At 43.6% G+C, this 25,474-nt stretch overlaps 1 protein-coding gene across 2 annotated transcripts in view; it reads right to left on the reverse strand.

The window, feature by feature from the left end:
• The window catches only part of ALMS1 (ALMS1 centrosome and basal body associated protein), a 222,885-nt gene that overhangs the window by 184,119 nt on the left and 13,292 nt on the right, over positions 1-25,474 (reverse strand). The window contains exon 2 of one of the 2 annotated variants that reach the window (XM_078674479.1): positions 6,715-6,858. The exons of the other annotated variant lie outside the window; for it this stretch is intronic. Within the exon in view, the coding sequence (XP_078530605.1) occupies positions 6,715-6,858 (144 nt within the window). The remainder of the gene's footprint in view (positions 1-6,714; positions 6,859-25,474) is intronic. 2 annotated transcript variants of the gene reach the window in all.

The raw sequence follows: 25,474 nt of genomic DNA on the forward strand, positions 1-25,474 counted from the left end.
GTCTGTCTCCAGGCACCAGAGTCTGGATTCACCAGCTGTCACTGTGCAAGGCGAGGCAACCCTGAGACTTGGGGCTCGGGTGTCAGTCTCCAGGCACCAGAGTCTGGATTCACCGGCTGTCACTGTGCAAGGCAACCCTGAGACTTGGGGGCTCTGGAGTCTGTCTCCAGGTACCAGAATCTGGATTCACCGGCTGTCACTTTGCAACGCGAGGCGAGGCAACCCTGAGACTTGGGGGCTCTGGTGTCTGTCTCCAGACTCTGATACATCATGTGCACAGGGACCACCAGCATCCACTTCAGTTGACAAGCAAGATCTAATTTCGGACATGTGCAATTTAACTCGCTATGCGTCAGGGTGAACATTATTAGTTCTTATTCCTCATTCTCATAATGGGAAATAGTGGTACTGCTGTAAGAGGGGAGCTCGCCTCCTTCGCCATTAACCCTGCATCGCGAAAATGAAGGGGAAACGGGACTGTGTATAGAGACATGGTATATGTACGTAGTCAGGCAAACAGTAAGCACAAATGAATTTAAAAAATCACAGACAATGGGCAGTGTGTGTGGCTCACATGTGGAGGTGAATCACAGTAAAGCTTCAATTGACGACAGGGCCGGCTTTGGCGCTGATGGCGGCCGGTGCAACAACCTTTTTTCGACCCATGATGACCTCCTCCTTGGATTCCTTCCCTACCACCCGGCAAAAGTGCCCCTCATCTCTCCATAACCCCTCTGTCACATACTTTTAATTTGTTTTAAAGTGCTGGTAAACGCTACCGTTACTAATTCGCTCAGCTATCCACACAAAATACAGATCTGTTCTTTGCAGCAGGCATATTAACCCTCTAGGCTACTTTATGAAGAGTCAAAACTGGCACTAGACAAAAATCTGATCACTCTCTAGCAGGAACATTAATCACAAGAGTTATTATGGCATTTATATTGCTGCCTGAGAGCTGGACACCCAGGGAAGTCTGCAGCAGGTGCTTTAAGTTATGTTAAACACAGCATCTCCCCCCCCTTCAGGTCAGTGCCCAGTGCAGCCACACCGGTCGCATTGCCCTATGGCACGCCTAATTGACGCGGCACCACCACGCACTGCTGCTGATTCATATTCTCCAGCCCAAGACCGAGCCTGGGCTGCTGTGCTGACCATGGTAACTGCAGTTATGGCCTGTCTTGTTCAGAGCCAGTAAACAAGCATTTTCAATGCAATAGGTCTAACATTTGTGAGCATTTAAGATATTGGCATTGAAAATGACAATGCCTTTTATTTATGTGTTTTTAAAAGGAACACATATATAAAATGCAATGTTGTTTTTAATGCGCAGAGCTTAGACTCTTGCAAATGCGAGACCACTACATTGGTGGCCACGCTCTTTTTCTTAGACGCTGCTCGCATACTCAGGTTACAATGAGAAGCGAGTAAACAAAGGGTCGCAGCCAACACTAAAGTGAAGGTGCGTATGGCGCTTTCACCCCAAGTTAAAAAAAAAATGTAAAAGGTTTCGTAGCGCGGCTAAAATGAAAGCGGCCCACGCTGGTAATCAAATAAGCGCAGCCGCTGAAGTGAAAGCGGCCCGCGCAGTGTATTAAATAATTAAATAAACGTGGCCGCTATAAAGTCGACCGCACTGTAATTTGAATAAAAATACATTACTATTCAAATAAAAGCGGGCAGGTGCTGCGATGTTGTGGGTGAAATAGGGGAAGAACATTAAAGAAAATAGTGCTTACTAACTTATAAAGCAGACCGTGTAACAACCACAGTAAGAGTACCAGTCCTCATGGAAGGTTACAAATGAAGACAAGGCAGTACTAAGGATTGACAAAAAAAGCCTATGTACGAATCAGAAGAAAGCATTTACGAAAGGCAACGGCCTAAGCCAATGACAAATTTGGGCGGAGAGAGGACGGGGCTTCAAGTGCATTCTCCAATACAGCATGCCGCAGAGCAGCGCATGCGATGCTCAGGCTCGACCTAAAAATGGTAAACACTATAGTGAAGCATTTACAAATCAGGAAGGCTGACAACACATTCATGTAGAAGCTCACCAAATGACCAGCACAGCGCAGCTCTCCAGAGCAAAAAACACTGTGTAACATTCAGGGATCGTCTGGCTGATGTAGGCTAGCAGAGGAGGGGGAGGATCAGGAGTGTGGAATTCCTTTACCACAGACACTCAGGACAGATGGTTTGGGGTCAAGGACAACACGTTTTCATGTTTATTTTGTCCTTGGGACAAGTAGGCCCAGCCTCCTGCTTTTGGCTGCCAGTTTACAGTACGACATTATGGAACAGGGAAAGGCACTGTCTGCAGTTAAGCAAACGCTTGTGTCCAAAAGTTAATGCTGTTCGAACTTGTATTTATGGTTCATTAATACAAAGCCTTTAATATTAGGGTGAGCGCTCTAAGGAAATGTTGGAAGTTCAGACGACTCTACTGACAGTGTTTCCAGTACACATGTTTGCAAAGTTTAACAATATGAGGCTATGTATAATGTTCCCAGGATGCTCTCTGATTAGATACAAACATATGCAAAAGCTTGAAAGCAAGACTGATGATTCATTGCTTTTAAAGTAAAATGTTTATAAAAAAATGCAACTAAGGAAACAAGCATTTGCAATGCAATAGGTCTCGCATTTGCAAGAGTTTAAGCTGTTGGCATTGTAAATGACAATGCCTTTTATTTATTTATGGTTTTGAAAACCAACACGTAAATAAAAGGCATTACCATTTACAATGCCAATAGCTCAGACTCTCACAACTTCGAGACCTATTCCATTGCAAATGCTTGTTTAATGTGTTATGTATGGGACATGGACAGCCCCAGACTTAGCGGGTATATTTCAGAAGGTTTTTCAAAGTTCTCTGCTGAGGCTGGGTGTTTGCTCTACTTCTAGAGTTGTGGTCACGTGATCCCACTGTAGAGCGGAGTGCAAGGGGCGATTGCATTTCTGACCCTGTGATGATCAATATAGTTCAGATCGGTGATAAGCAACAACGCAAAATAGAACGGTACTCTTATGTTAAGGAGCCACCCTTTTGTGATATTTTCTGGAAATGTGACATCAAATTCCCTGACCATTCTCCTTGCGTGATTCGTTTGTAATCCGGGTTCATAAGATGCACTAATGCTTTATTGGCGCAAGTATAAAATTGCAGTTTTTGCCAAGAGTATGCATCCGTTTTTACAAGTAAGAATTTTACTAATTAGAAATAGGTGCTAGCTATTTTTAGCTGCAGGCGCTGGATATTAGAGTGTTTTCCAGAACCCTGTAGGCTGATTGCTCTGCTGACAACACAAAAGGCTATTTTTTTTTTACCTCATTGTTAACCAATATTTTCTTAGCTGTATCAGATTTTCACCTTCATGTTCTGTGGGTTTGCTGTTGACCAAGGTTTGGAATTTTTAATACTGCACACAGATTACACTAAGAAGGTATCAGTGTCATGTATTCATATTTTTATCTAACACTGTGACCCATTATGATTGTCTTAAAATATTGCAATAAACCCTGGTAATATGCAGTGCTTTGTGCCTTGCTTACTGAGCAGCATCGACTCTATGCGTCTGAACATTGGCGTCCCATGAAAGATAATGAATTAAGTGCACGATAGGTTCAAGAGAACAAAGCTCATTGCATTTGGTCTATTTTCATAAACCACATAATGTTAATGTGTCTCAAGCAACTGGTGCTTTTCTGAAGCACCAACCTCCTCCCACCGTGTTCATTGAATTGCGCTGATATTTACCAAGTACTTACCTTAAAACCATCCTGTCACCTGTGAGTGTATCTAAGGGATCCGGGCATAGTGGTGATTTTTGGGAGAGGTCACTATAACATGGTTATCAAACTAGCCCCTCACGCTAAAAGTATTAATAAAAAAAAAAGGCATGCAGGCTGCAGCGGGAGAGAGAGGCGGAGGGGTGCACCCGTAAGTGGTGCGCGCTGGGGAGAGCAGTCTGCTCTTTTTCAAAGCACATACTCGTGCTTGTGGCGAGCCGCTGCGCACTCCCGGAAGCCGTATGCCTATTATGGTATGACCTCTGGTATAATCAGAGAGGCTATTACCAGACCTCTTATATAATGAGATTGCTTCCATAATTTGTCGCCGTGCTACATGGCCCTAAAGGGATAAGGGGATTTTTGTTAGAGGACAAGTCGTTTTATGAAGCAACCTGTCCCATTGACAAGTAGATATTTTATTAAATTCCACACCCCTGGGGTATACTGGTGGCACACTATCACCAACAACGCCCATCAGCAGTCGATGTCTGATTAGGCTGATAGAAAAAGACAAGCTGTGCTTATTAAAGGCTCTCACACAGACACTATCAGCGCGCTTCGACCCTCCACTCTCAATGTGAGAGCAGAGAGCGCTTGGGGCAGCGATGGAGTGCTGCGAGGGTGGTGAGCAACGGAGGCAGGGTGAGGAGCTTTTCTATATCGAGACAGAATGGGGGTGGTCAGTGCCATGGGAGGACAGAGAGTAGACATTGGTAAGAGTGGATAGAGGGTGCAGGTTCACAAGCATTCTTTTTGGTTTGGGTCAGAGCAGAGGGTTGGGCAAAGACACCAAGATGAGAGATCACGTGCATGGCTCCCACATGACTCATCCACCCCATAAAACTTATCAGAGCAGGGGGAAAATGCTGATATTGGGTGGATGGGTGTGAGGGGCCCACAACGTAAAATTGCAACCGGTTTATTGTCAATGCCAGGGTTTTTCACATCGGTGTTACAAGTAATGATACAGACAGCACAAGGTTTACTCTGTCTATTTTATGTCAGTTATAGCACAACAAAACAACTAAGTGAGACCAGCCAACGTTCAGGTCAAGCGGGTGAGCTTGACTACTACAAAAAGTTTTTTCTGGAGGGTGGGGCTTCTCCCCGACGTAAATTTGAGGAAAAAAGGTGCATTCTACAACACCTTTTTCATTATATATTCAATCGTATTATATTTAAAAGTATAGTAAATGATGACCTTAGAGCGCAATAGGATTCAACAATCTTTGTTGGGGCTCTTCAATGATTACCTCACTATCACCCTCCAACAGTGCCTCTCACCTCTCACCTCTCATACCAGTGTAGGGGGTCAGAGCACTTTACATCTCACACATCAATCAATCAATCATCAGTGTTGGTAAAGCACAACTACTCGCCACGGCGGTCTCTAGGAGATGGGGGGAAAAAGCGCAATGTTTTTGAGTGCTGGGGTCATCCGAAGAGCCAGGTTTTGAGGTTTTGAGGTCCTTCCTGAATTGGGGCAGTGTGGGGGCATGTCGGAAGTGGAGGAGGAGGTTGATCCAGGCCTTGGCGGCAAGGTAGGAGAAATACCTTCCACCTGTTCTGGTCAAAGCAAGGTCAGCTGATCATAGGTGTCTTTTTGATGCATGGAAGGAGAGGCGTTTGTTCAGGTATATTGGTCCGGTGTTGTGAAGGGCCTTGTATGTGTGGGTGATGTGCTTGAAGGTTATTCTTCTTTTGACTGGGAACCAGTGAAGATCGCGGAGGTGTTGGGCGATGTGGCTGCGACAGGAGATATCGTAGATCAGTATGGGTGCTGCGTTCTGGAGTTTGCAAAGGAGTTTCTTGTTGATTCCGGCGCAGAAGGCATTGCCATAGTCCAGTCTGCTGCTAATGAGAGCCTGTGTGACATTTTTCTGGATTACGAAGGGATCCATCTGAACGTCTTCCGCAGCATGCGAAGGGTGTTGAAGCAGGTCGATGAGACGGCGTTGATCTGGCGGTTCATTGTGAGCGACAGGTTTAGTATGATGCAGAGGTTTTGTGCGTGGTCTGTCGGGGTGGGGGATTTCCGGGGGCTGGGGTCTCCAGGAGTCGCCCCATGCGGAGGGGGTGGAGCCGAGTATAAGGACTTATGTTTTCTCTGTGTTGAGTGCCAGGCAAGTGTTTATCATCCATTGTCACACATAAAGAGACAATGAACCATACGTGTGTAAATCAGTGTATGGAAAATGTTACATAAGGCAAAGTGGACTACCTATCATCCATACCAGTAGGCACTTTTTAAGAGTGCTTGGTCTGGAGAAGCACAAACTCAGGATTTAGAACATAACACAGTGGTTAGGGTTGACATTAATAATAATAGTATTTTTTACACAAACAAATCTTTTTTATCAACATCAGGATAGAATGACTAGAAAAAAACATAACTTTTTAACCTGTACCATGCCGCTTGCATGCAGCTCTTAGATGGCAGTTCATAGCTCACAGTGCCAGATTACGAATGTAATTTATGGACTGCACAATGACAACAGAATCTCTGTGACAAAAGCAGAAACTCGCTGAGCTATGCACATTAAATATTGTCCTTTGATATGCATGGTACACGTTCTTTACAGTGAATATATTAACCCTTTGGGCCTTAGATGAGTCAAAACTGCCACTAGACAAAACCCCAACTCTCTCCCACAGGCACATTAATCACCGGAGTCAACTTTTATTGTTGCCCGAAAACTGCTGAATATACAATGAACTTTGCAGTGCTTTGAAAACTGCCTCAAAACTACCCCCCTAACAAAATCGCCCCCCACCATTCCGGCCTCTTGGGGAAACACTTGATGCCCGCCCGGCCAGTCCAGCCTTGAAGTTGTGGATAGCTAATCATACATGATTCTACCTCTCCCATAGACCGGTGGATGATTTGGTGGGGGGCTAAGTGAAGAGTAGAAGATGTACCTCATTAGCGTTGTGGGGGACAGCTTCTCCTGGAGAGACTGCGCTGGCACTGGACACCTGGGTGCAACTACCTGGGATGTCACTCAGGGTCACGCGGTGTTCCACTACACCTAATTGGGAGACTGCTGGCACTGCTGTCATGGACTAAAAAGAAAAAAATAACGTTTTCTTTAGAACAAGGCATGCAACAAAATGTGCATCTCTTTAGTACATTTCATATGCAATATTGGTTTAAGTGACACAAGAATCACCCACTCCATACAAGTGACAAATGGGAACATATTTCTTGTACTGACCCTTCTCACTGACAAGTCTATAAATGCAAAGAAACCTCAAATTCCTGAAGAGAGAATTCATGGTTTATTGCCTCTGAAGTGCTAAATGAATCTACTTGCTGCGATGAGATCTTGTTATATAATTACTAATAATATCCATTTACAAAACTAATGACATTGTCTGCTAATATCTGTTATTAATAGCATCACAGTTAAGGGCTGTCAATGTATCCTTCTTGAAAGGAAGAAGGAATGAGTTGGGCCTGCTAGGATTTAAACCCATGACCTGTACATCACACACAGACATCAGGTCAGAGTGGCTCGCTGCTCTTGATACCCTCTCTCATACAAACTCATTCAGAGTGAAATCCATGTTTTCTCAAGTTGCAAAAGCGACATACAGTGCGGGCAAATGAATGTTAACATTTTAAAGCAGTAGTCAGGCAGTCATATGTGGCACAATCATAAAATCACAAATAAGCAATTTATATTACATTAATTATAGTAATTATAGACATTACCCAAATCTTGCATGCTTACATTCTCAGCACACTTAATTATTTCGTTATTCTTAACCTACAGACACTACCCAACCTTTCCATGCAGAACACTCACAGCACACTTAGGGCCCGATTACGGGTTTGACAGTGCGACAGCGGGACCACCCCGTCGCCGCACTGCCGAACATGCGTGAGAACCGCCCTCTGTGTAATTACTTTTTTAGTCATTGGCGGGCAATTCTTTGGCGTTCCCATGGAGATGCCTATAAAATAGGCACCGCAGTGTGAACATCAGAGTAAGTTCCAGCCCGGCATGGACTGTGAAGTCCAAGCTATGCTGGAACTAGGGGTGCATGCACACAGGGCCTGTGTTCATACACTTGGAGTGAGGCAAAAGGGGCCCTGTAGGGCCCCCTTTCTTTCCTCACTGCCACTGCTTTCATGGAAGAAAGCCCTCCATGAAATCAGTGGTGGTGAGGAAAGTCATAATATGCTTGAAGGGACAGCGGCCCTTGCGAGCATAGCACTCTCAGCACACTCAACCAATGTATAGACAACTGCTCAACCCTTGCGAGCATAGCACTCTCAGCACACACTCTACCAATGTATAGGCAACTGCTCAACCCTTGCGAGCATAGCACTCTCAGCACCCACTCTACCAATGTATAGGCAACTGCTCAACCCTTGCGAGGATAGCACTCTCAGCACACTCAACCAATGTATAGACAACTGCTCAACCCTTGCGAGCATAGCACTCTCAGCACACTTAACCAATGTATAGACAACTGCTCAACCCTTGCGAGCATAGCACTTTCAGCACACACTCAACCAATGCATAGACAACTGCTCAACCCTTGCGAGCATAGCACTCTCAGCACACTCAACCAATGTATAGACAACTGCTCAACCCTTGCGAGCATAGCACTCTCAGCACACACTCAACCAATGTATAGACAACTGCTCAACCCTTGCAAGCATAGCACTCTCAGCACACACTCAACCAATGTATAGACAACTGCTCAACCCTTGCGAGCATAGCACTCTCAGCACCCTCACGTGTTTCATTATTGTCAACCAATGTATAGACAACTGCTCAACCCTTGCGAGCATAGCACTCTCAGCACCCTCACTTGTTTCATTATTGTCAACCAATGTATAGACAACTGCTGAACCCTTGCGAGCATAGCACTCTCAGCACCCTCACTTGTTTCATTATTGTCAACCAATGTATAGACAACTGCTCAACCCCTGCGAACATAGCACTTTCAGCACACACTCAACCAATGTATAGACAACTGCTCAACCCTTGCGAGCATAGCACTCTCAGCACACTCAACCAATGTATAGACAACTGCTCAACCCTTACGAGCATAGCACTCTCAGCACACTCAACCAATGTATAGACAACTACTCAACCCTTGCGAGCATAGCACTCTCAGCACACTCAACCAATGTATAGACAACTGCTCAACCCTTGCGAGCATAGCACTTTCAGCACACACTCAACCAATGTATAGACAACTGCTCAACCCTTGTGAGCATAGCACTCTCAGCACACTTAACCAATGTATAGACAACTGCTCAACCCTTGCGAGCATAGCACTCTCAGCACACACTCAACCAATGTATAGACAACTGCTCAACCCCTGCGAGCATAGCACTCTCAGCACACACTCAACCAATGTATAGACAACTGCTCAACCCTTGCGAGCATAGCACTCTCAGCACACACTCAACCAATGTATAGACAACTACTCAACCCTTGCGAGCATAGCACTCTCAGCACACTCAACCAATGTATAGACAACTGCTCAACCCCTGCGAGCATAGCACTCTCAGCACACACTCAACCAATGTATAGACAACTGCTCAACCCTTGCGAGCATAGCACTCTTAGCACACACTCAACCAATGTATAGACAACTGCTCAACCCTTGCGAGCATAGCACTCTCAGCACACACTCAACCAATGTATAGACAACTGCTCAACCCTTGCGAGCATAGAACTCTCAGCACACTCAATTATTTCATTATTCATAACCTTTTTATTTGATACGAAATCAATCTCATTCTCTTTCTCTTCTCATAAAATAACAAAAATAAGTCCTTTGAACTGTATCATAACAATTCATTTCGATACTACTCAGCAATACAGACGTGATTTCACTTTAATTTCAAGGAAATCCACGGTCTTCACAAAAGATATTGCAATCTATGAAGCCAGCATCATCATTCCTTAAACATGCATGGACTGGACCATGATGATCAACACTCTGTGGCACGTACCATAGCGTTTCTGCAGCATCTTCTGCCTGCACCACCTTCTTCAGGACTCATTCATCATTTGCAATCCGATGCACATTTATCACCAACTTTCTTGTTCTTCGCACTAGATATCCCAATCAAATCAATTCACCTCCATCACAAATAGGGTGGTCCCACCATACATGACTTAGCATGGTTCACAACACAACCCTGTCCTCATAAACATTATTCTGACTGATAACTCGATCTTATAGCCTTGAAAAGTGTTCATTAAGGTAAGTACATTTACTGTGCATATTTCACTAAGCAGGACATCCCAAAGTAGGTAAGTACTACACAGGCTATTTTACTACCATGTACTTCACGATACAGGTAAAGAACCTTTTATTTAATGACAAATTTTTAATATCACTCACTTGTTTCATTAGTCAACCAATGTATAGACAACTGATCAACCCTTGCGAGCATAGCACTCTCAGCACACGCAACCAATGTATAGACAACTGCTCAACCATTGCGAACATAGAACTCTCAGCACCCTCACTTGTTTCATTATTGTCAACCAATGTATAGACAACTGCTCAACCCTTGCGAGCATAGCACTCTCAGCACACTCAACCAATGTATAGACAACTGCTCAACCCTTACGAGCATAGCACTCTCAGCACACTCAACCAATGTATAGATAACTGCTCAACCCTTGCGAGCATAGCACTCTCAGCACACTCAACCAATGAATGGACAACTGCTCAACCCTTGCGAGCGTAGCACTTTCAGCACACACTCAACCAATGTATAGACAACTGCTCAACCCTTGCGAGCATAGCACTCTCAGCACACTCAACCAATGTATAGACAACTGCTCAACCCTTGCGAGCATAGCACTCTCAGCACCCTCACTTGTTTCATTATTGTCAACCAATGTATAGACAACTGATCAACCCTTGCGAGCATAGCACTCTCAGCACACTCAACCAATGTATAGACAACTGCTCAACCCTTGCGAGCATAGCACTCTCAGCACACACTCAACCAATGTATAGACAACTGCTCAACCCTTGCAAGCATAGCACTTTCAGCACACACTCAACCAATGTATAGACAACTGCTCAACCCTTGCGAGCATAGCACTCTCAGCACCCTCACTTGTTTCATTATTGTCAACCAATGTATAGACAACTGATCAACCCTTGCGAGCATAGCACTCTCAGCACCCTCACTTGTTTCATTATTGTCAACCAATGTATATACAACTACTCAACCCTTGCGAGCATAGCACTCTCAGCACCCTCACTTGTTTCATTATTGTCAACCAATGTATAGACAACTGCTCAACCGTTGCGAGCATAGCACTTTCAGCACACACTCAACCAATGTATAGACAACTGCTCAACCCTTGCGAGGATAGCACTCTCAGCACACACTCAACCAATGTATAGACAACTGCTCAACCCTTGCGAGCATAGCACTCTCAGCACACTCAACCAATGTATAGACAACTACTCAACCCTTGAGAGCATAGCACTCTCAGCACACTCAACCAATGTATAGACAACTGCTCAACCCCTGCGAGCATAGCACTCTCAGCACACACTCAACCAATGTATAGACAACTGCTCAACCCTTGCGAGCATAGCACTCTTAGCACACACTCAACCAATGTATAGACAACTGCTCAACCCTTGCGAGCATAGCACTCTCAGCACACACTCAACCAATGTATAGACAACTGCTCAACCCTTGCGAGCATAGAACTCTCAGCACACTCAATTATTTCATTATTCATAACCTTTTTATTTGATACGAAATCAATCTCATTCTCTTTCTCTTCTCATAAAATAACAAAAATAAGTCCTTTGAACTGTATCATAACAATTCATTTCGATACTACTCAGCAATACAGACGTGATTTCACTTTAATTTCAAGGAAATCCACGGTCTTCACAAAAGATATTGCAATCTATGAAGCCAGCATCATCATTCCTTAAACATGCATGGACTGGACCATGATGATCAACACTCTGTGGCACGTACCATAGCGTTTCTGCAGCATCTTCTGCCTGCACCACCTTCTTCAGGACTCATTCATCATTTGCAATCCGATGCACATTTATCACCAACTTTCTTGTTCTTCGCACTAGATATCCCAATCAAATCAATTCACCTCCATCACAAATAGGGTGGTCCCACCATACATGACTTAGCATGGTTCACAACACAACCCTGTCCTCATAAACATTATTCTGACTGATAACTCGATCTTATAGCCTTGAAAAGTGTTCATTAAGGTAAGTACATTTACTGTGCATATTTCACTAAGCAGGACATCCCAAAGTAGGTAAGTACTACACAGGCTATTTTACTACCATGTACTTCACGATACAGGTAAAGAACCTTTTATTTAATGACAAATTTTTAATATCACTCACTTGTTTCATTAGTCAACCAATGTATAGACAACTGATCAACCCTTGCGAGCATAGCACTCTCAGCACACGCAACCAATGTATAGACAACTGCTCAACCATTGCGAACATAGAACTCTCAGCACCCTCACTTGTTTCATTATTGTCAACCAATGTATAGACAACTGCTCAACCCTTGCGAGCATAGCACTCTCAGCACACTCAACCAATGTATAGACAACTGCTCAACCCTTACGAGCATAGCACTCTCAGCACACTCAACCAATGTATAGATAACTGCTCAACCCTTGCGAGCATAGCACTCTCAGCACACTCAACCAATGAATGGACAACTGCTCAACCCTTGCGAGCGTAGCACTTTCAGCACACACTCAACCAATGTATAGACAACTGCTCAACCCTTGCGAGCATAGCACTCTCAGCACACTCAACCAATGTATAGACAACTGCTCAACCCTTGCGAGCATAGCACTCTCAGCACCCTCACTTGTTTCATTATTGTCAACCAATGTATAGACAACTGATCAACCCTTGCGAGCATAGCACTCTCAGCACACTCAACCAATGTATAGACAACTGCTCAACCCTTGCGAGCATAGCACTCTCAGCACACACTCAACCAATGTATAGACAACTGCTCAACCCTTGCAAGCATAGCACTTTCAGCACACACTCAACCAATGTATAGACAACTGCTCAACCCTTGCGAGCATAGCACTCTCAGCACCCTCACTTGTTTCATTATTGTCAACCAATGTATAGACAACTGATCAACCCTTGCGAGCATAGCACTCTCAGCACCCTCACTTGTTTCATTATTGTCAACCAATGTATATACAACTACTCAACCCTTGCGAGCATAGCACTCTCAGCACCCTCACTTGTTTCATTATTGTCAACCAATGTATAGACAACTGCTCAACCGTTGCGAGCATAGCACTTTCAGCACACACTCAACCAATGTATAGACAACTGCTCAACCCTTGCGAGGATAGCACTCTCAGCACACACTCAACCAATGTATAGACAACTGCTCAACCCTTGCGAGCATAGCACTCTCAGCACACTCAACCAATGTATAGACAACTACTCAACCCTTGAGAGCATAGCACTCTCAGCACACTCAACCAATGTATAGACAACTGCTCAACCCCTGCGAGCATAGCACTCTCAGCACACACTCAACCAATGTATAGACAACTGCTCAACCCTTGCGAGCATAGCACTCTTAGCACACACTCAACCAATGTATAGACAACTGCTCAACCCTTGCGAGCATAGCACTCTCAGCACACTCAATTATTTCATTATTCATAACCTTTTTATTTGATACGAAATCAATCTCATTCTCTTTCTCTTCTCATAAAATAACAAAAATAAGTCCTTTGAACTGTATCATAACAATTCATTTCGATACTACTCGGCAATACAGACGTGATTTCACTTTAATTTCAAGGAAATCCACGGTCTTCACAAAAGATATTGCAATGTATGAAGCCAGCATCATCATTCCTTAAACATGCATGGACTGGACCATGATGATCAACACTCTGTGGCACGTACCATAGCGTTTCTGCAGCATCTTCTGCCTGCACCACCTTCTTCAGGACTCATTCATCATTTGCAATCCGATGCACATTTATCACCAACTTTCTTGTTCTTCGCACTAGATATCCCAATCAAATCAATTCACCTCCATCACAAATAGGGTGGTCCCACCATACATGACTTAGCATGGTTCACAACACAACCCTGTCCTCATAAACATTATTCTGACTGATAACTCGATCTTATAGCCTTGAAAAGTGTTCATTAAGATAAGTACATTTACTGTGCATATTTCACTAAGCAGGACATACCAAAGTAGGTAAGTACTACACAGGCTATTTTACTACCATGTACTTCACCATACAGGTAAAGAACCTTTTATTTAATGACAAATTTTTAATATCACTCAAAGAAGGGGGATTTAAGGGTTTGTGCAGGGACTGTGCAGGTAGAGGTAAAGGGAAACAATAGTTTGGTACTCTCTTTATCAACATCAATCACACTACTCCAGATTGAAGCTACCAATGCTCCACCTCTTGACTGTTGGATAAAGTAAGACATAACTGCAGCAATCAAAGGATAAACTGCTGGAGTCACCACTGCACACTGGTCTATCAAATCAAGGCAGGCTTTCTTAACTCAAAAGCTAATAACTACAATATTCTTAGAGAAACTTAGCAATGCCGTCACTGAAGCAGATGGAGAATTCCTTTCACAAAACTTATAATGAGCTCCAGGTGAGACCACCATCAACAATGATTCCCACTTAATGATATGTATTGACTTCAAGTAGCCTAGTGCCCTAAAATACCACCCTGTTTTAGAAGCAATACTCGTAATCTGGATTTTCATCAAAGTAAGGCTTCCTGCCTAATTTGCAAAGATAAATGGAGATGTGCTCTTGTAGAATTTTTCCCTAAGTGAAAATTACTAACTTTCCTGAAATTCATAAGGAATTTCAGCAGAATTACTAGGAAACTGTAGATCTCAAAGATTGCTAACGGTAGTCACATGCACGCACGTTAGCCATTTGAAATTGCTGCAATTGTATATTTCCAAATGTTAAATGTAACATCTCAATGAATTTGCACTTGCTAACTTTCCCCTATCCAATGGAAAAATCCTAGGTGTTCCCTTTCTTTTCTCAACCTGAAAACCGATTTACTCCGGCATTGGCAGGAGTAAAACTGCAACCAACGTCCGAGTGGAAAACAACCTGCTAAAGGTTATTGAATACACACATGCTTTTGAGTTTGTGGCTTGTCACCTCCTTTCATATCTGGCCCTAGAACATTCACAAATGCGAGAAGATTCACTCCAAGTTAAAATGGTACAGCACTTGAGCAATTTAATGTACAAGTCCATTCTGGTTTTGTGAACCACTTACTTGAAGTTGCTTATAAAGCCCTATTTGGGCATCGAAATATCACCTAGCAAGTTACTATTGGTCTCTGAATGCCAATCAAAGTCAATTCGCAGAATACAAATACAATCCTTGACCATAAGCTGTAGGACTCTGTTCATATACGGTTAACTTCAACTGGAAATCACTCATATAGAGACTAAACAAGAGGGGTCGTAAAACACATCATTTTAATCAAACACTACAATTGATTCTACTCTTCACAAGGGTATAGGAGTTAGTTCCTAACTCGTACCCATATACTCTTATAAAATATGCTAATATGTATTGTACTTGCATTTATATAGGGCTTACTACCCCAGACGAGGAGCTGAAGGTTAACGCAGTGGGTATTTGTTGTTTTAGATTTGTTGGTTAACGGGTTAATCTTGTGCTCTAAGGACACTGGCCAATTTCCTCCATTTTCAAGTCGTAAATTATTAAGTTAAAAGGCATTATGTGTAAGTAGTAAAGTGAGTTACTCTAAGTGAAAAAGAGAGTTGAGGAAATAGGGTGGGGAGGTTAGATATTGTAAGATATCAAGGAGAGGTAATACAGAATGAGACATTGTGATTTAAGGAAAAAGAATCAGTGTATAGAAAGGTTTAGGTATTGTAGGAATGGTTACGCAAAAAGAGAGTTTATGATTTTTTCAAGTCAAGTCAAGTCAAGATTTTTAAGGAGGAGTATGGTTAGTTTATTTACATTCAGTCTGCCGACTTATGAAAGGGCAGGCTATAGAGGCACTGAGACATGCAGAGGAGGGAGTGTACGAAGAGTGTCATTCAAAGCGAAAGGCAGGAGAAAGAATAACCCCTACCTATAAATCGGGTGTTTTGGAATGTGGAAGTATGAAGCAGGTTATTAGATCTGTCAGTCAAGTTTTAAGGAGTAGACAAGCAGTAGGGTTGGCATTGATTATACCATTGTGTGTCTTTTGAGAAAGATGTGCGAGTGTTGAGTTTCTATGGGGATGAGGTACATCCTGATAATAGTTTGTAGATTTATATGACGCAGCTTATTACCCATGAGGGTATTCAGGCGCTGTCCATGGGCACTCAAACCGAGACTCAAACCCGGATCCACAGCTCCTGAGTCGGGAGCTCTGGCTGCTGCGCCACATCCTCCCCCTAATAGTGACTGTTTGTTAAGGATGTTCTGCTGATTTAACATTTCCTTGATCTTTGAGGGTCCTGAGGTTATTGGCCTGTCGGCAGAAAATGAGTACGTGTGGATTCATATTTGGGTCGCAAGGGAGTAAACATCCTTCTGCGGTCTAAGTGGTTCTCAATGGCTCTGATTTTTAGAGGTATGGAATTCCAAAGGTTTGCAGCTTGCACAGAGAAAGTAGTATCAATGGCTTATTTCCTATAAGCTGAAATTATTAAGCGTGGTGCAAGTCGTGAAGATAAGTTCCTGGGATGGGAATATTTTGAGATTTTTACCTGAATAAATGTTGATCCTTTGCAGTTAATAGCTCTGTGAGTGATGAAAGGTAGTTTTGTTGTAAAGGCTGTGCTAGGACCCTAGTGTAACTTTTCCCGATTCATGCCCTTATATAGGTATACTTTACCTTATCCCTATATAGGCATAGAAATCATTACCATATTAGGACTGAGCCTTACAGCCCAAATACGGCAAGGCTACTTCCACTAAGTTCCAAGAATTCACAAAGATTTCTTGGAAAACCCCTCCTTCAGCAGCTAGGATCTTCCCCCTGCTTGAATATTAAGTTATCCAAGAAATCTTGGAGTTTTCTGGGAATTGAACCTTTGAGTGATGTTATTAAGTCCAATCATGCGTCAAATTCGGCACCTTCATGGTATAAATATGCCTACATTTGCCCAAACTAACACACGGTGGTTCTTGGAGCAGATCGACTAACTACTTGCCCGATGCCCTGCAGCAGCAAGTGCAGAAGGAAGCAGACCCTTTGTGTAATATATCAGGGACCCCCTGGAAAGGATAAAAATCCTGGGACAGGGAAATTGTTCAGTGCGAAAGTATATACCCAGGCCTACAATTGTAAGGACAACCAAGGCTATTTCAACAACAAACTTAAACAAGCATTTACAATGCAACGGTTTCGCCTTTGCAAAAGTTTAAGCTATTGGCATTGTAAATGACAAACTTTTTATTTATGTGTTGGTTTTGAAAACAGATAAATAAAAGGCATTGTCATTTACAATGCCAATAGCTTAATCTCTCGCAAATGCGAGACCTATTGCATTTCTTAAAACACAGCACGAAGAGAAACAGAGCCTCTTTCGGAGACTCCTCGGTTTTTTCATCCCACTTAAAGCCCTGCCTAAATCTATAGGAATCAAAGCTGCAATATTTAAAATAATACAAACCGCTAAATAAATAAACGTTCAAGCCCATGTCTCTTCTTTAGGAACCAACATTTACTTGCATGATTTAATTTAAGATACAAAGAAAAACTCAAGCAATTCTGCCCTTGATATTGCAACTTCATCTGCGAGAGTCATCATGTTTGGCACCACTGGGTAAAACAAGACTGCAAATTATAACCCACTGAATGCTTGACCTATGCTCAGATGGATATTAATTGCAGACAAAAGTGTTTTCACTGCTTTTAAGACTCTGGCCATTGCAAAGAGGCTCAGTCAGAACAAACATCATTAAAGCGTTAAGGTACAGTGAGCATGTAATTTACAGGTCAGCAATCTTCACGCCTGCGTTCCCAAAACACACTAGCAGAAGACCTCGGAAAGTTGTTGTCGTCGTCTGCGCCATCGCAGCCAGTAGTTGCAAGGCAACAGTGCCCGGCATATCCGATCTATAATGGTGAAGGGGGTCGTGTTAATATATGAATGAAGAAGCAGGGGGCTGTGTTAAAAACATTTCTATCATTGATGGAAAGACACAAGAGGCAAGCGGGTGCTATCCAATGTATGCAATGAGTATATTACATAGTTTGCAAATCCTCCTCCTGTGCAGAGACACCAGAGACCTAATTGTAGATCAGAAGAATGCAATGCTATAATGGGTGTAATCCCAGACCTAACAAGCAACGGAGAGTGAAAGGGGAGGGGGGCGGTAACGGGGAGGGGGGCGGAACGGACACACAGGGAGGGGGGCGGAACGGACAGCGGGAGGGGGCGGGAACGGGGCACAGGACAGCGAGGGGGGGGGAGGGCGGGAACGGGGCACAGGACAGCGAGGGGGGGGGGGCGGGAACGGGCCACAGGACAGCGAGGGGGGGAGGGCGGGAACGGGGCACAGGACAGCGAGGGGGGGCGGGAACAGCACACGGTCAAAAACAAGCACTCACCCACCTGGACTTCCTCCAACGTCGGTCGGCCGCAGAATGAGAGCAACATGGCGCCGAAAAAAACAAAAACAACTCCGCCCACCGCCGCATGACTCCACAGAGGGAACGCCCAGGGAAAAAAATCGAGGGAACGCCCACGAATCTGGTCCGTGAATGACGGACAGATCTCTGTTCCAATGGCTAGCCTCCATTTATGGAGCTAGCCAATGGGACAGGGGGGCGTATTCCATTTTCATTACTGAAATCAAGAGATTTCTCTGGAGGCGGAGCTAAGAGCTCCGCCCTCCAGCGAAACCTAAAAAGGATGCTGCGGCATGGACATGCTGGATTAAAGACGTTTTACTAAACACAATGAAGAAGCGTTTGGGTTACTGAGAGACATGATGCACTAAAATCATCTGATGCCAATGCTGAAAGGGGAAGTGTTGTATGAAGAGTTGATATCCAAGACAGTACCTGCCATTGTAAACTTTAGAGGGCCTTCTTGCTTTATTAGAATATACACGAAATTAAAAGTTGTTCACATACGTAAACAGCTAAACTTGGGTACAGACCACTCACTCCCTCCCTCGCAAAATAGGTACTGTCCAGACCAAAAAAGACAGAAACCTACATACAGGCTCTCGTAAACATTTAAGGAACCGAATACCATGATTATAGCGCTTGGAACGAATACAAGTGCTAAGTATCCATGAAATGAGTACCTGTCTGCCACTGGGAAGAGCAGGAATAGTCTCCCACTAATAGTACTGCACCGTTTCTAAAAACGGCAGGCACGTTTCCTACCAACATGAAGTTAAATACAGGTACTCAGTACCTGTCCAAGTAAAGCTCTCCATGAACCACATATGCACTTTCAAATGGGGGTGAGTAAAGTTGTACAAATTCCTAGTACACAGCCCAGTCACATCGTGCCAGGGTGCAACGGGGACAATTACGATGGAACGTTTAAAACATGGACATTTTATTGACAATGAATAATTGAACATATAGAAATACTAACCTGTTCTAGACGCACTACAAATCCAAAAGAGAAACATTTAAAACTACCAAGTTACATTTTTCAAAACCTATGTACGTGAGAAGAAGCATACGATTACTTTAACAAACAGAAAAGCTTAAAACGCCATATCGAAGGGTGTACTTTCACCTTCATGTCCAATTCATTCCAATGAGCTTAAAAGGGAGCTCTGATAGTAACCCCGAGGAGCTCTCCTCCGCCTTCGCAGCGGACTTACAAATCACAAGCATCCAACAGCAACCCCAAACTGTCAGGTGTGGCCGGGGGCCAGCGAGTTGGAAGGCTGCAGCGAAGCTCCATCACAAACTGTGTGGCGGTGGGAGCTGGCCAGCCGCAGCCCCACACAGCGTCGTTGGCGAAACTAAGGGAGGCTCAGCCCCGCCCCCACGGAGCGGTGGTGCAGAACCGGACAGTTTGGCCTCGCAGAGGGCTAAAGGTGGTCAGTCCGGGGGCATCCCAGGCCATCCCCGCGCGCCACTCGGCGCCTCCTCTCAACAACCAAGAGTTGCAAATGGCACTCACCGCACTAGTAGCGGCCCGGGCGGGGGTGCAGGCCCGTGACAGGGTAGCGGGAGAGGGACCTTCCAGGCGGAAGCCACTGAGGTCGGAGCGGGGGAGGGCGGGGCACCGGGGGTGACGCGCGCTTGACAAAGGTACTGACCGGGTGGCTCTCGATGGATCTTACAAATAGGACAGGGGGCGCAGTGTGATTGAAACCTTAAGGGAAAGTACTCACCAGCCGCGATCCGGTTTACACGGATCACTAGAATATTCCAGCTGTCTCGTGTGTCAATTCACTAAGGCAATTAAGGACACGCAGTTCACCCAGTAAGAAGTAGGCATGTCGGCACTCTCTTCTCAGCTATCTCACCCCCCCCTGACGGAAGGCGGGGCGTGCAGCAACTAAATGCTTCGTCAAGTAACGTGCATACTCTGGAACCTCTCAGCCAATGACTAGCTGGAATGTGTTTTCTCAGCCAATCACAATCCACAAAATGCAAGCCTTCTGTTGTTGCAACCAATTAATAATTGACAAGAGATCAATCAGCCAATCTGGTAAGAAGAGTATCTCCATCCATTCTAAGATAACGAGGAGTGGGGAGAGGACACGGACGGCGGGAGGGGGGCGGGAGAGGACACGGACGGCGGGAGGGGGGCGGGAGAGAACACGGACGGCGGGAGGGGGGCGGGAGAGAACACGGACGGCGGGAGGGGGGCGGGAGAGGACACGGACGGCGGGAAAGGGGAGGGAACGGGAAAAACGTAACTCCGCCCAGGGAAAAAATCTCGGGAACGCCCCCGAATCTGGTCCGGCCTTGACGGACAGATCCGGCACCCAATGGCTAGCCTCCATTTATGGAGCTAGCCCATGGGACAGGGGGGCGTATTCCATTTTCCTTGCTGAAATCAAGAGATTTCTCTGGAGGCGGAGCTAAGAGCTCCGCCCTCCAGCGATACCTAAAAAGGGGTGAACACACAAAAAGAGTTTTTTTCTGATATTTAAGAATTTAATTCTAGTGATAAAACAATTGATCAATAACATATAACAAAACAGATATATTCAATACACTTAATACAATATTTTCATTAATAAATTTCTTAAAAACGATATATGTTCTGGTTAATGTGCAGGTTTACGGATAAGGTCTTCCCAGATATTGTTGGGGGGCTGTTTATTTCAACGCGTTTCGATAGTTAAGTTTGTTGTTGAAATAGCCTTGGTTGTCCTTACAATTGTAGGCCTGGGTATATACTTTCGCGAAGGAAGCAGACGCTCCAGCAGACGCACTGAGAGACGCTGTTTCTTCTCTTGCCGAGAAATCCAGCTCCAGTGTTTCCAGCTTACCCTGGCGGGTATCTGGGAGATCGAGTCCTGCGAGAGAGATACAAGACCTCCTTCATTCTAAACCAAGGTACGGAGCTGATTAGACCCGTAGAGAATTCTTGATTAGACTCTTGGCAGATTCTAGGCAAAGAATACTAAACTTAAAACTACTCCTAAACTTATTTCTTCCCTTGTGCTAGGCTTAGGTCAGGTACATCGGGGTAGGCGTATTTTAGAAGCACCAGTTGAGTACTTTTAGCCATCTCTTTTATCATTGTATTTATTCTATGCATTTTATCTATTTAAAGCAACTTATGGCTTAGAAACCATATCATGCTTTTACAGTACTACTTTATAATACTGTTTGTATTATATGCCTTGTACTTTATAACCAGCATTACTATTGTAGCAGTACATTTCTCATGCTTGAGATAGAAGACTGTTCAATAAATACCTTTTATTGAAAACGCCAGTCTCTCTAATTTCCCAGCAGCTCTGATGAAACTAAGTATACACAATTGACTGAGTAAAATAGTTATCTATTGTTTCCACAACTCTGAAGATTGATTTCTTATTCTTGGGAAACAAAGTTGTCATGTTATATGGTTGTCAGAAACTAATCCCTTCTTGTACTTTCGAGAAAGTTTCTAGTGACCTCTGAGCTAGCTGGCACACACATAATTAAGTCTAATATATTCGGCAGAGACCTAGTTGACCTTGGTCCTACATCTAAGCTGCAGTATATATTATTCCAATGCGCAGAACCTATTGGGAATATAGGAACTACACTACAGTTTTAAAGAGGATCTTCTTTCTATCGCAAGCCAGTGTGGAGATTTCAGACCGATTTAAATTTAGAATCAGTCTTGCTGCTAAGTTTTTAATTCTGTATTGCCATCTGATAGTTGATAGCAGAGTGCTGTGGTGTAGTTCATTAGCATAGGCACCTTTTCAGAGGATGAGTGATGATGTTGCTTGTATCTTTTGATGAAATTTAAGATGTGGAAAGACTTGCCTAAGTGTTTTCACTTGCAGAAGGTTGATTAGCACAGCCTGTCCACTTGAGTATCCATGGAAAGAGTAGAGTCAAAGTAAATTCCAAGATTTGTCATGTTTGTGGCTATTTTTGTTGCAGGTTCCATTCCATTCAGCCAGAGAAATAAAGGGTCATAGTTTTTCAAATCACTGCAGGTCAGAATTTCAGTTTTTGAAGCATTCTGTTTCCACAGAGTCCCCTGATCTACGGCTAGGAGGCAGGTGTTAGGTCTTGATGTTTCTAGATCCTTAGGATGTTCCAGCTTGAGAATTAGCTGTGTGTTGTCTACAAATCTGTAGTAAGTGAGTTTGAAACTGTTATTGAGATTTAGTAGTGGTTTCATGTTTAAGTTAATGAGTAGAGGTGAAATTATAGGTTTTCAGTCATTAGTCAACATAGACAAGACGGAAGTAGTAATCTTAAGCAAAGACTCCTATCTCTGGTACTCCCATTGGTGGCCTGCCCAACTCAGACCCACACCCCTCCCAGCTTTACATGCAAAGAACCTTGGAATTGTAATCGACAAGCAACTCACCATGACCGGCCAAGTGAATGCAGTTTCTGTCTTCTGTTTCCACACACTCAAGATGCTCAAGTAGATCTTCACATGGCTCATAAAAACACTTGCAAAACCATCGCCCAAGCCCTCATCAGCAGCAAGTTTGACTATGGCAACGCACTCTATACTGGAATCAATACTCAACTGACCAGAAGACTCCTGATCATACAAACTCTGCGACCAGCTTCACCATCAACCTATCACCACACACCTCAAAGAGCTTCACTAGTTCCCAAACCACAAAAAAGTACTTTACAAACACCTCACATGCACATACAAAGCCTTACTCAACATTGACCCCACATACCTCAACAATCACATAAACTTCCAGAAACATCCGCTCAGCTAGACTTCTACTTGCACACACCTCCCAGCATACACAGAACTAGAGCCGGCCATTATGCCTTCTTCTACATCGCTCCTAAAGCCGGGAACGACACGCCTGTGTATATCAGAGCCATGTCCTCAGTTCTTGAATTCCACAGGAGACTTGGCTCTTCACCAAGCCCAGTCGGCTCATACAGATCAAGCTTAAGGGCCAGGATATCCCCGCAGGTGAGTTGCGCACTATATCAGTAAGTACATATCAAAATAACATGACATTACATAGAAAACAATTATTGGATGCGTTAAATAAAACCAAAATCGTAATTCCAACCAATGAGTTAACAAGTGTTAATGCGTGGGTCCAAATTTAGAGAGAGACTCGTAAACATGGCCCCTGTGAAATCTACTTTATTTTTCATTATGGTAATTAGTTGTGACATACCAAGATGATAGATCCCTGGTTTTATGCAGTAAGAATTTGAGGAGAAAGACAAAGGACATTTGTAGAATCTAGTGTTTAGGTAAGAGGAAATCCAGTTGAGGGTGATGCCATCTACACCAGCTTCTTTCAGTCTAAGAAATAGTGTGTCATGGAGTACTGTGTCAAAAGCGACAGAAAGGTCCAGGAGCAGTAATTCAGCAACACCATTTTTGCGAACTATGTTTTTAGGCCAACCTAATTGTGATTAGGACATTCTCAGTCGCACTTTGTGAGTGGAATCCTGTTTGCCAGTCTGAGATTAGTTAATGTTCTTCTAAGAATTCTCAGATTGGGTGAAAGGCTGCTCTTTCCAGATGCTGGCTAAAAAAAGGCACATTAGGGATTGGTCTGTAGCTGTTGGAATCTGAAGGGCCCAAGTTATTCCACTCAACTTTTTATTCCTTCTTCAATATCTCTAGGAAAGTTCTTATTTTTAAGGAGTTATTCATAATATATCCGACTGGAATTTATATCAATGTTGGCTGAAGGATCTTTTTGAAAATGTGTGAAGGGCAGGGGTCTGTAGGACAGAAGGCTAGGCTGCTAGCTTTTAGTAGGCCTTCAAATTCAGAGGTCGTAATTAGTGGAAGGCTGATATAGGTGGAAGCTGCATTTCTTCTGTGTTTGAAGCTGGCTGTATGAAAAAGGAGAAATTGTTTCTCTCAGTTGTTAGATAAGGATCTAGGGTGTCTGCTTTGTATAATGTGTCGCTAGTTTTTTGCAGATGTCATGTGAAATGGGTAGAGGTTAGACAACTCTCTGGCCTAAAAAATTGCGATAGAATTTTATGAAGTCTCTTAGCTGGGCATTTGGCATTGTTAGTCCTGCTTGAGTAGAAGATTACTCTGGCCTTATTTAGAAATGAGTTGTACATTGTATAGTGTTTGTGTAGGGACGTTTTGTCTTCGCGGTTGCTGAACTTCAGTTATATGCACTGAGTTGCTCTCAAATGTTTTTCAGCTCTTCATTCATCCACGTTGTATCCTACTTACTCTTGCAGTTGCTTTGGGATTAATATGTCAATGGCTGAGGACATCTACTCATAAGAATTTTCTATAGAGTTTATTATTTTCAGTTGAATATTTATTTTAGGTGTGATTTCAACTCCTGCATGTTCAGTTTGTTCCACTGTCTATAGGTTATAGTGGATAGGTGCTCTTTAGGTTCATTTCGGATCTTGAATGACAACGGTGATGATGTGATAATCAGTCCATGTAACAAGTATACTTTGTTGAGTAGTGGTCAGCTCTGGGTTGGAGATGATCTGTTGAAAGTTGTGTGAACTTAGACCTGATATGATAATATTTTGTTGTTGTAGTATATTTGTTTTATCAAACCAGATGTTTAGGCCACAAAGTATAGCAGTATTGGACAGTTTTCTTGATAGATTACAGACTGTGTGCAAGGAAACATTAGTAAAAACCCGCTGTTAGGTGGAGATCCAAAGAGAAGGAGGGCTTGTGTGAGTCAGAATCTGTTTGTGAGGCAGTTGTGGATGTAGGATTATGTTTCAGTGACGTTTTAAAACGGAGTTGAGTTTTATTGTGCTGTTGTATGGGTGATACAAAGAGCGTGTGAGATTGCAGGAGTTTGTCTTTTTCTTAGTATTAGTTATCGAATAACAGCAATTGAAGAGAGTTGTTGATGGGTGCATATGAAAGTTTTGGCAGAGTTTATTTGTGTGGTGCTGAGCAGTGTTGAGTTGTGTTGACTTATTAAGGTGTTAGATGGCGAGGGAGATTCTAAAGCCGGAGTTTGTTAGAGGTGAGCGTTGGGAGGCCTGTGTCCTTTTCTGATTAG

Source organism: Lissotriton helveticus, chromosome 2_1 (assembly GCF_964261635.1).
Source record: "Lissotriton helveticus chromosome 2_1, aLisHel1.1, whole genome shotgun sequence".
NCBI lineage: Eukaryota > Metazoa > Chordata > Amphibia > Caudata > Salamandridae > Lissotriton > Lissotriton helveticus.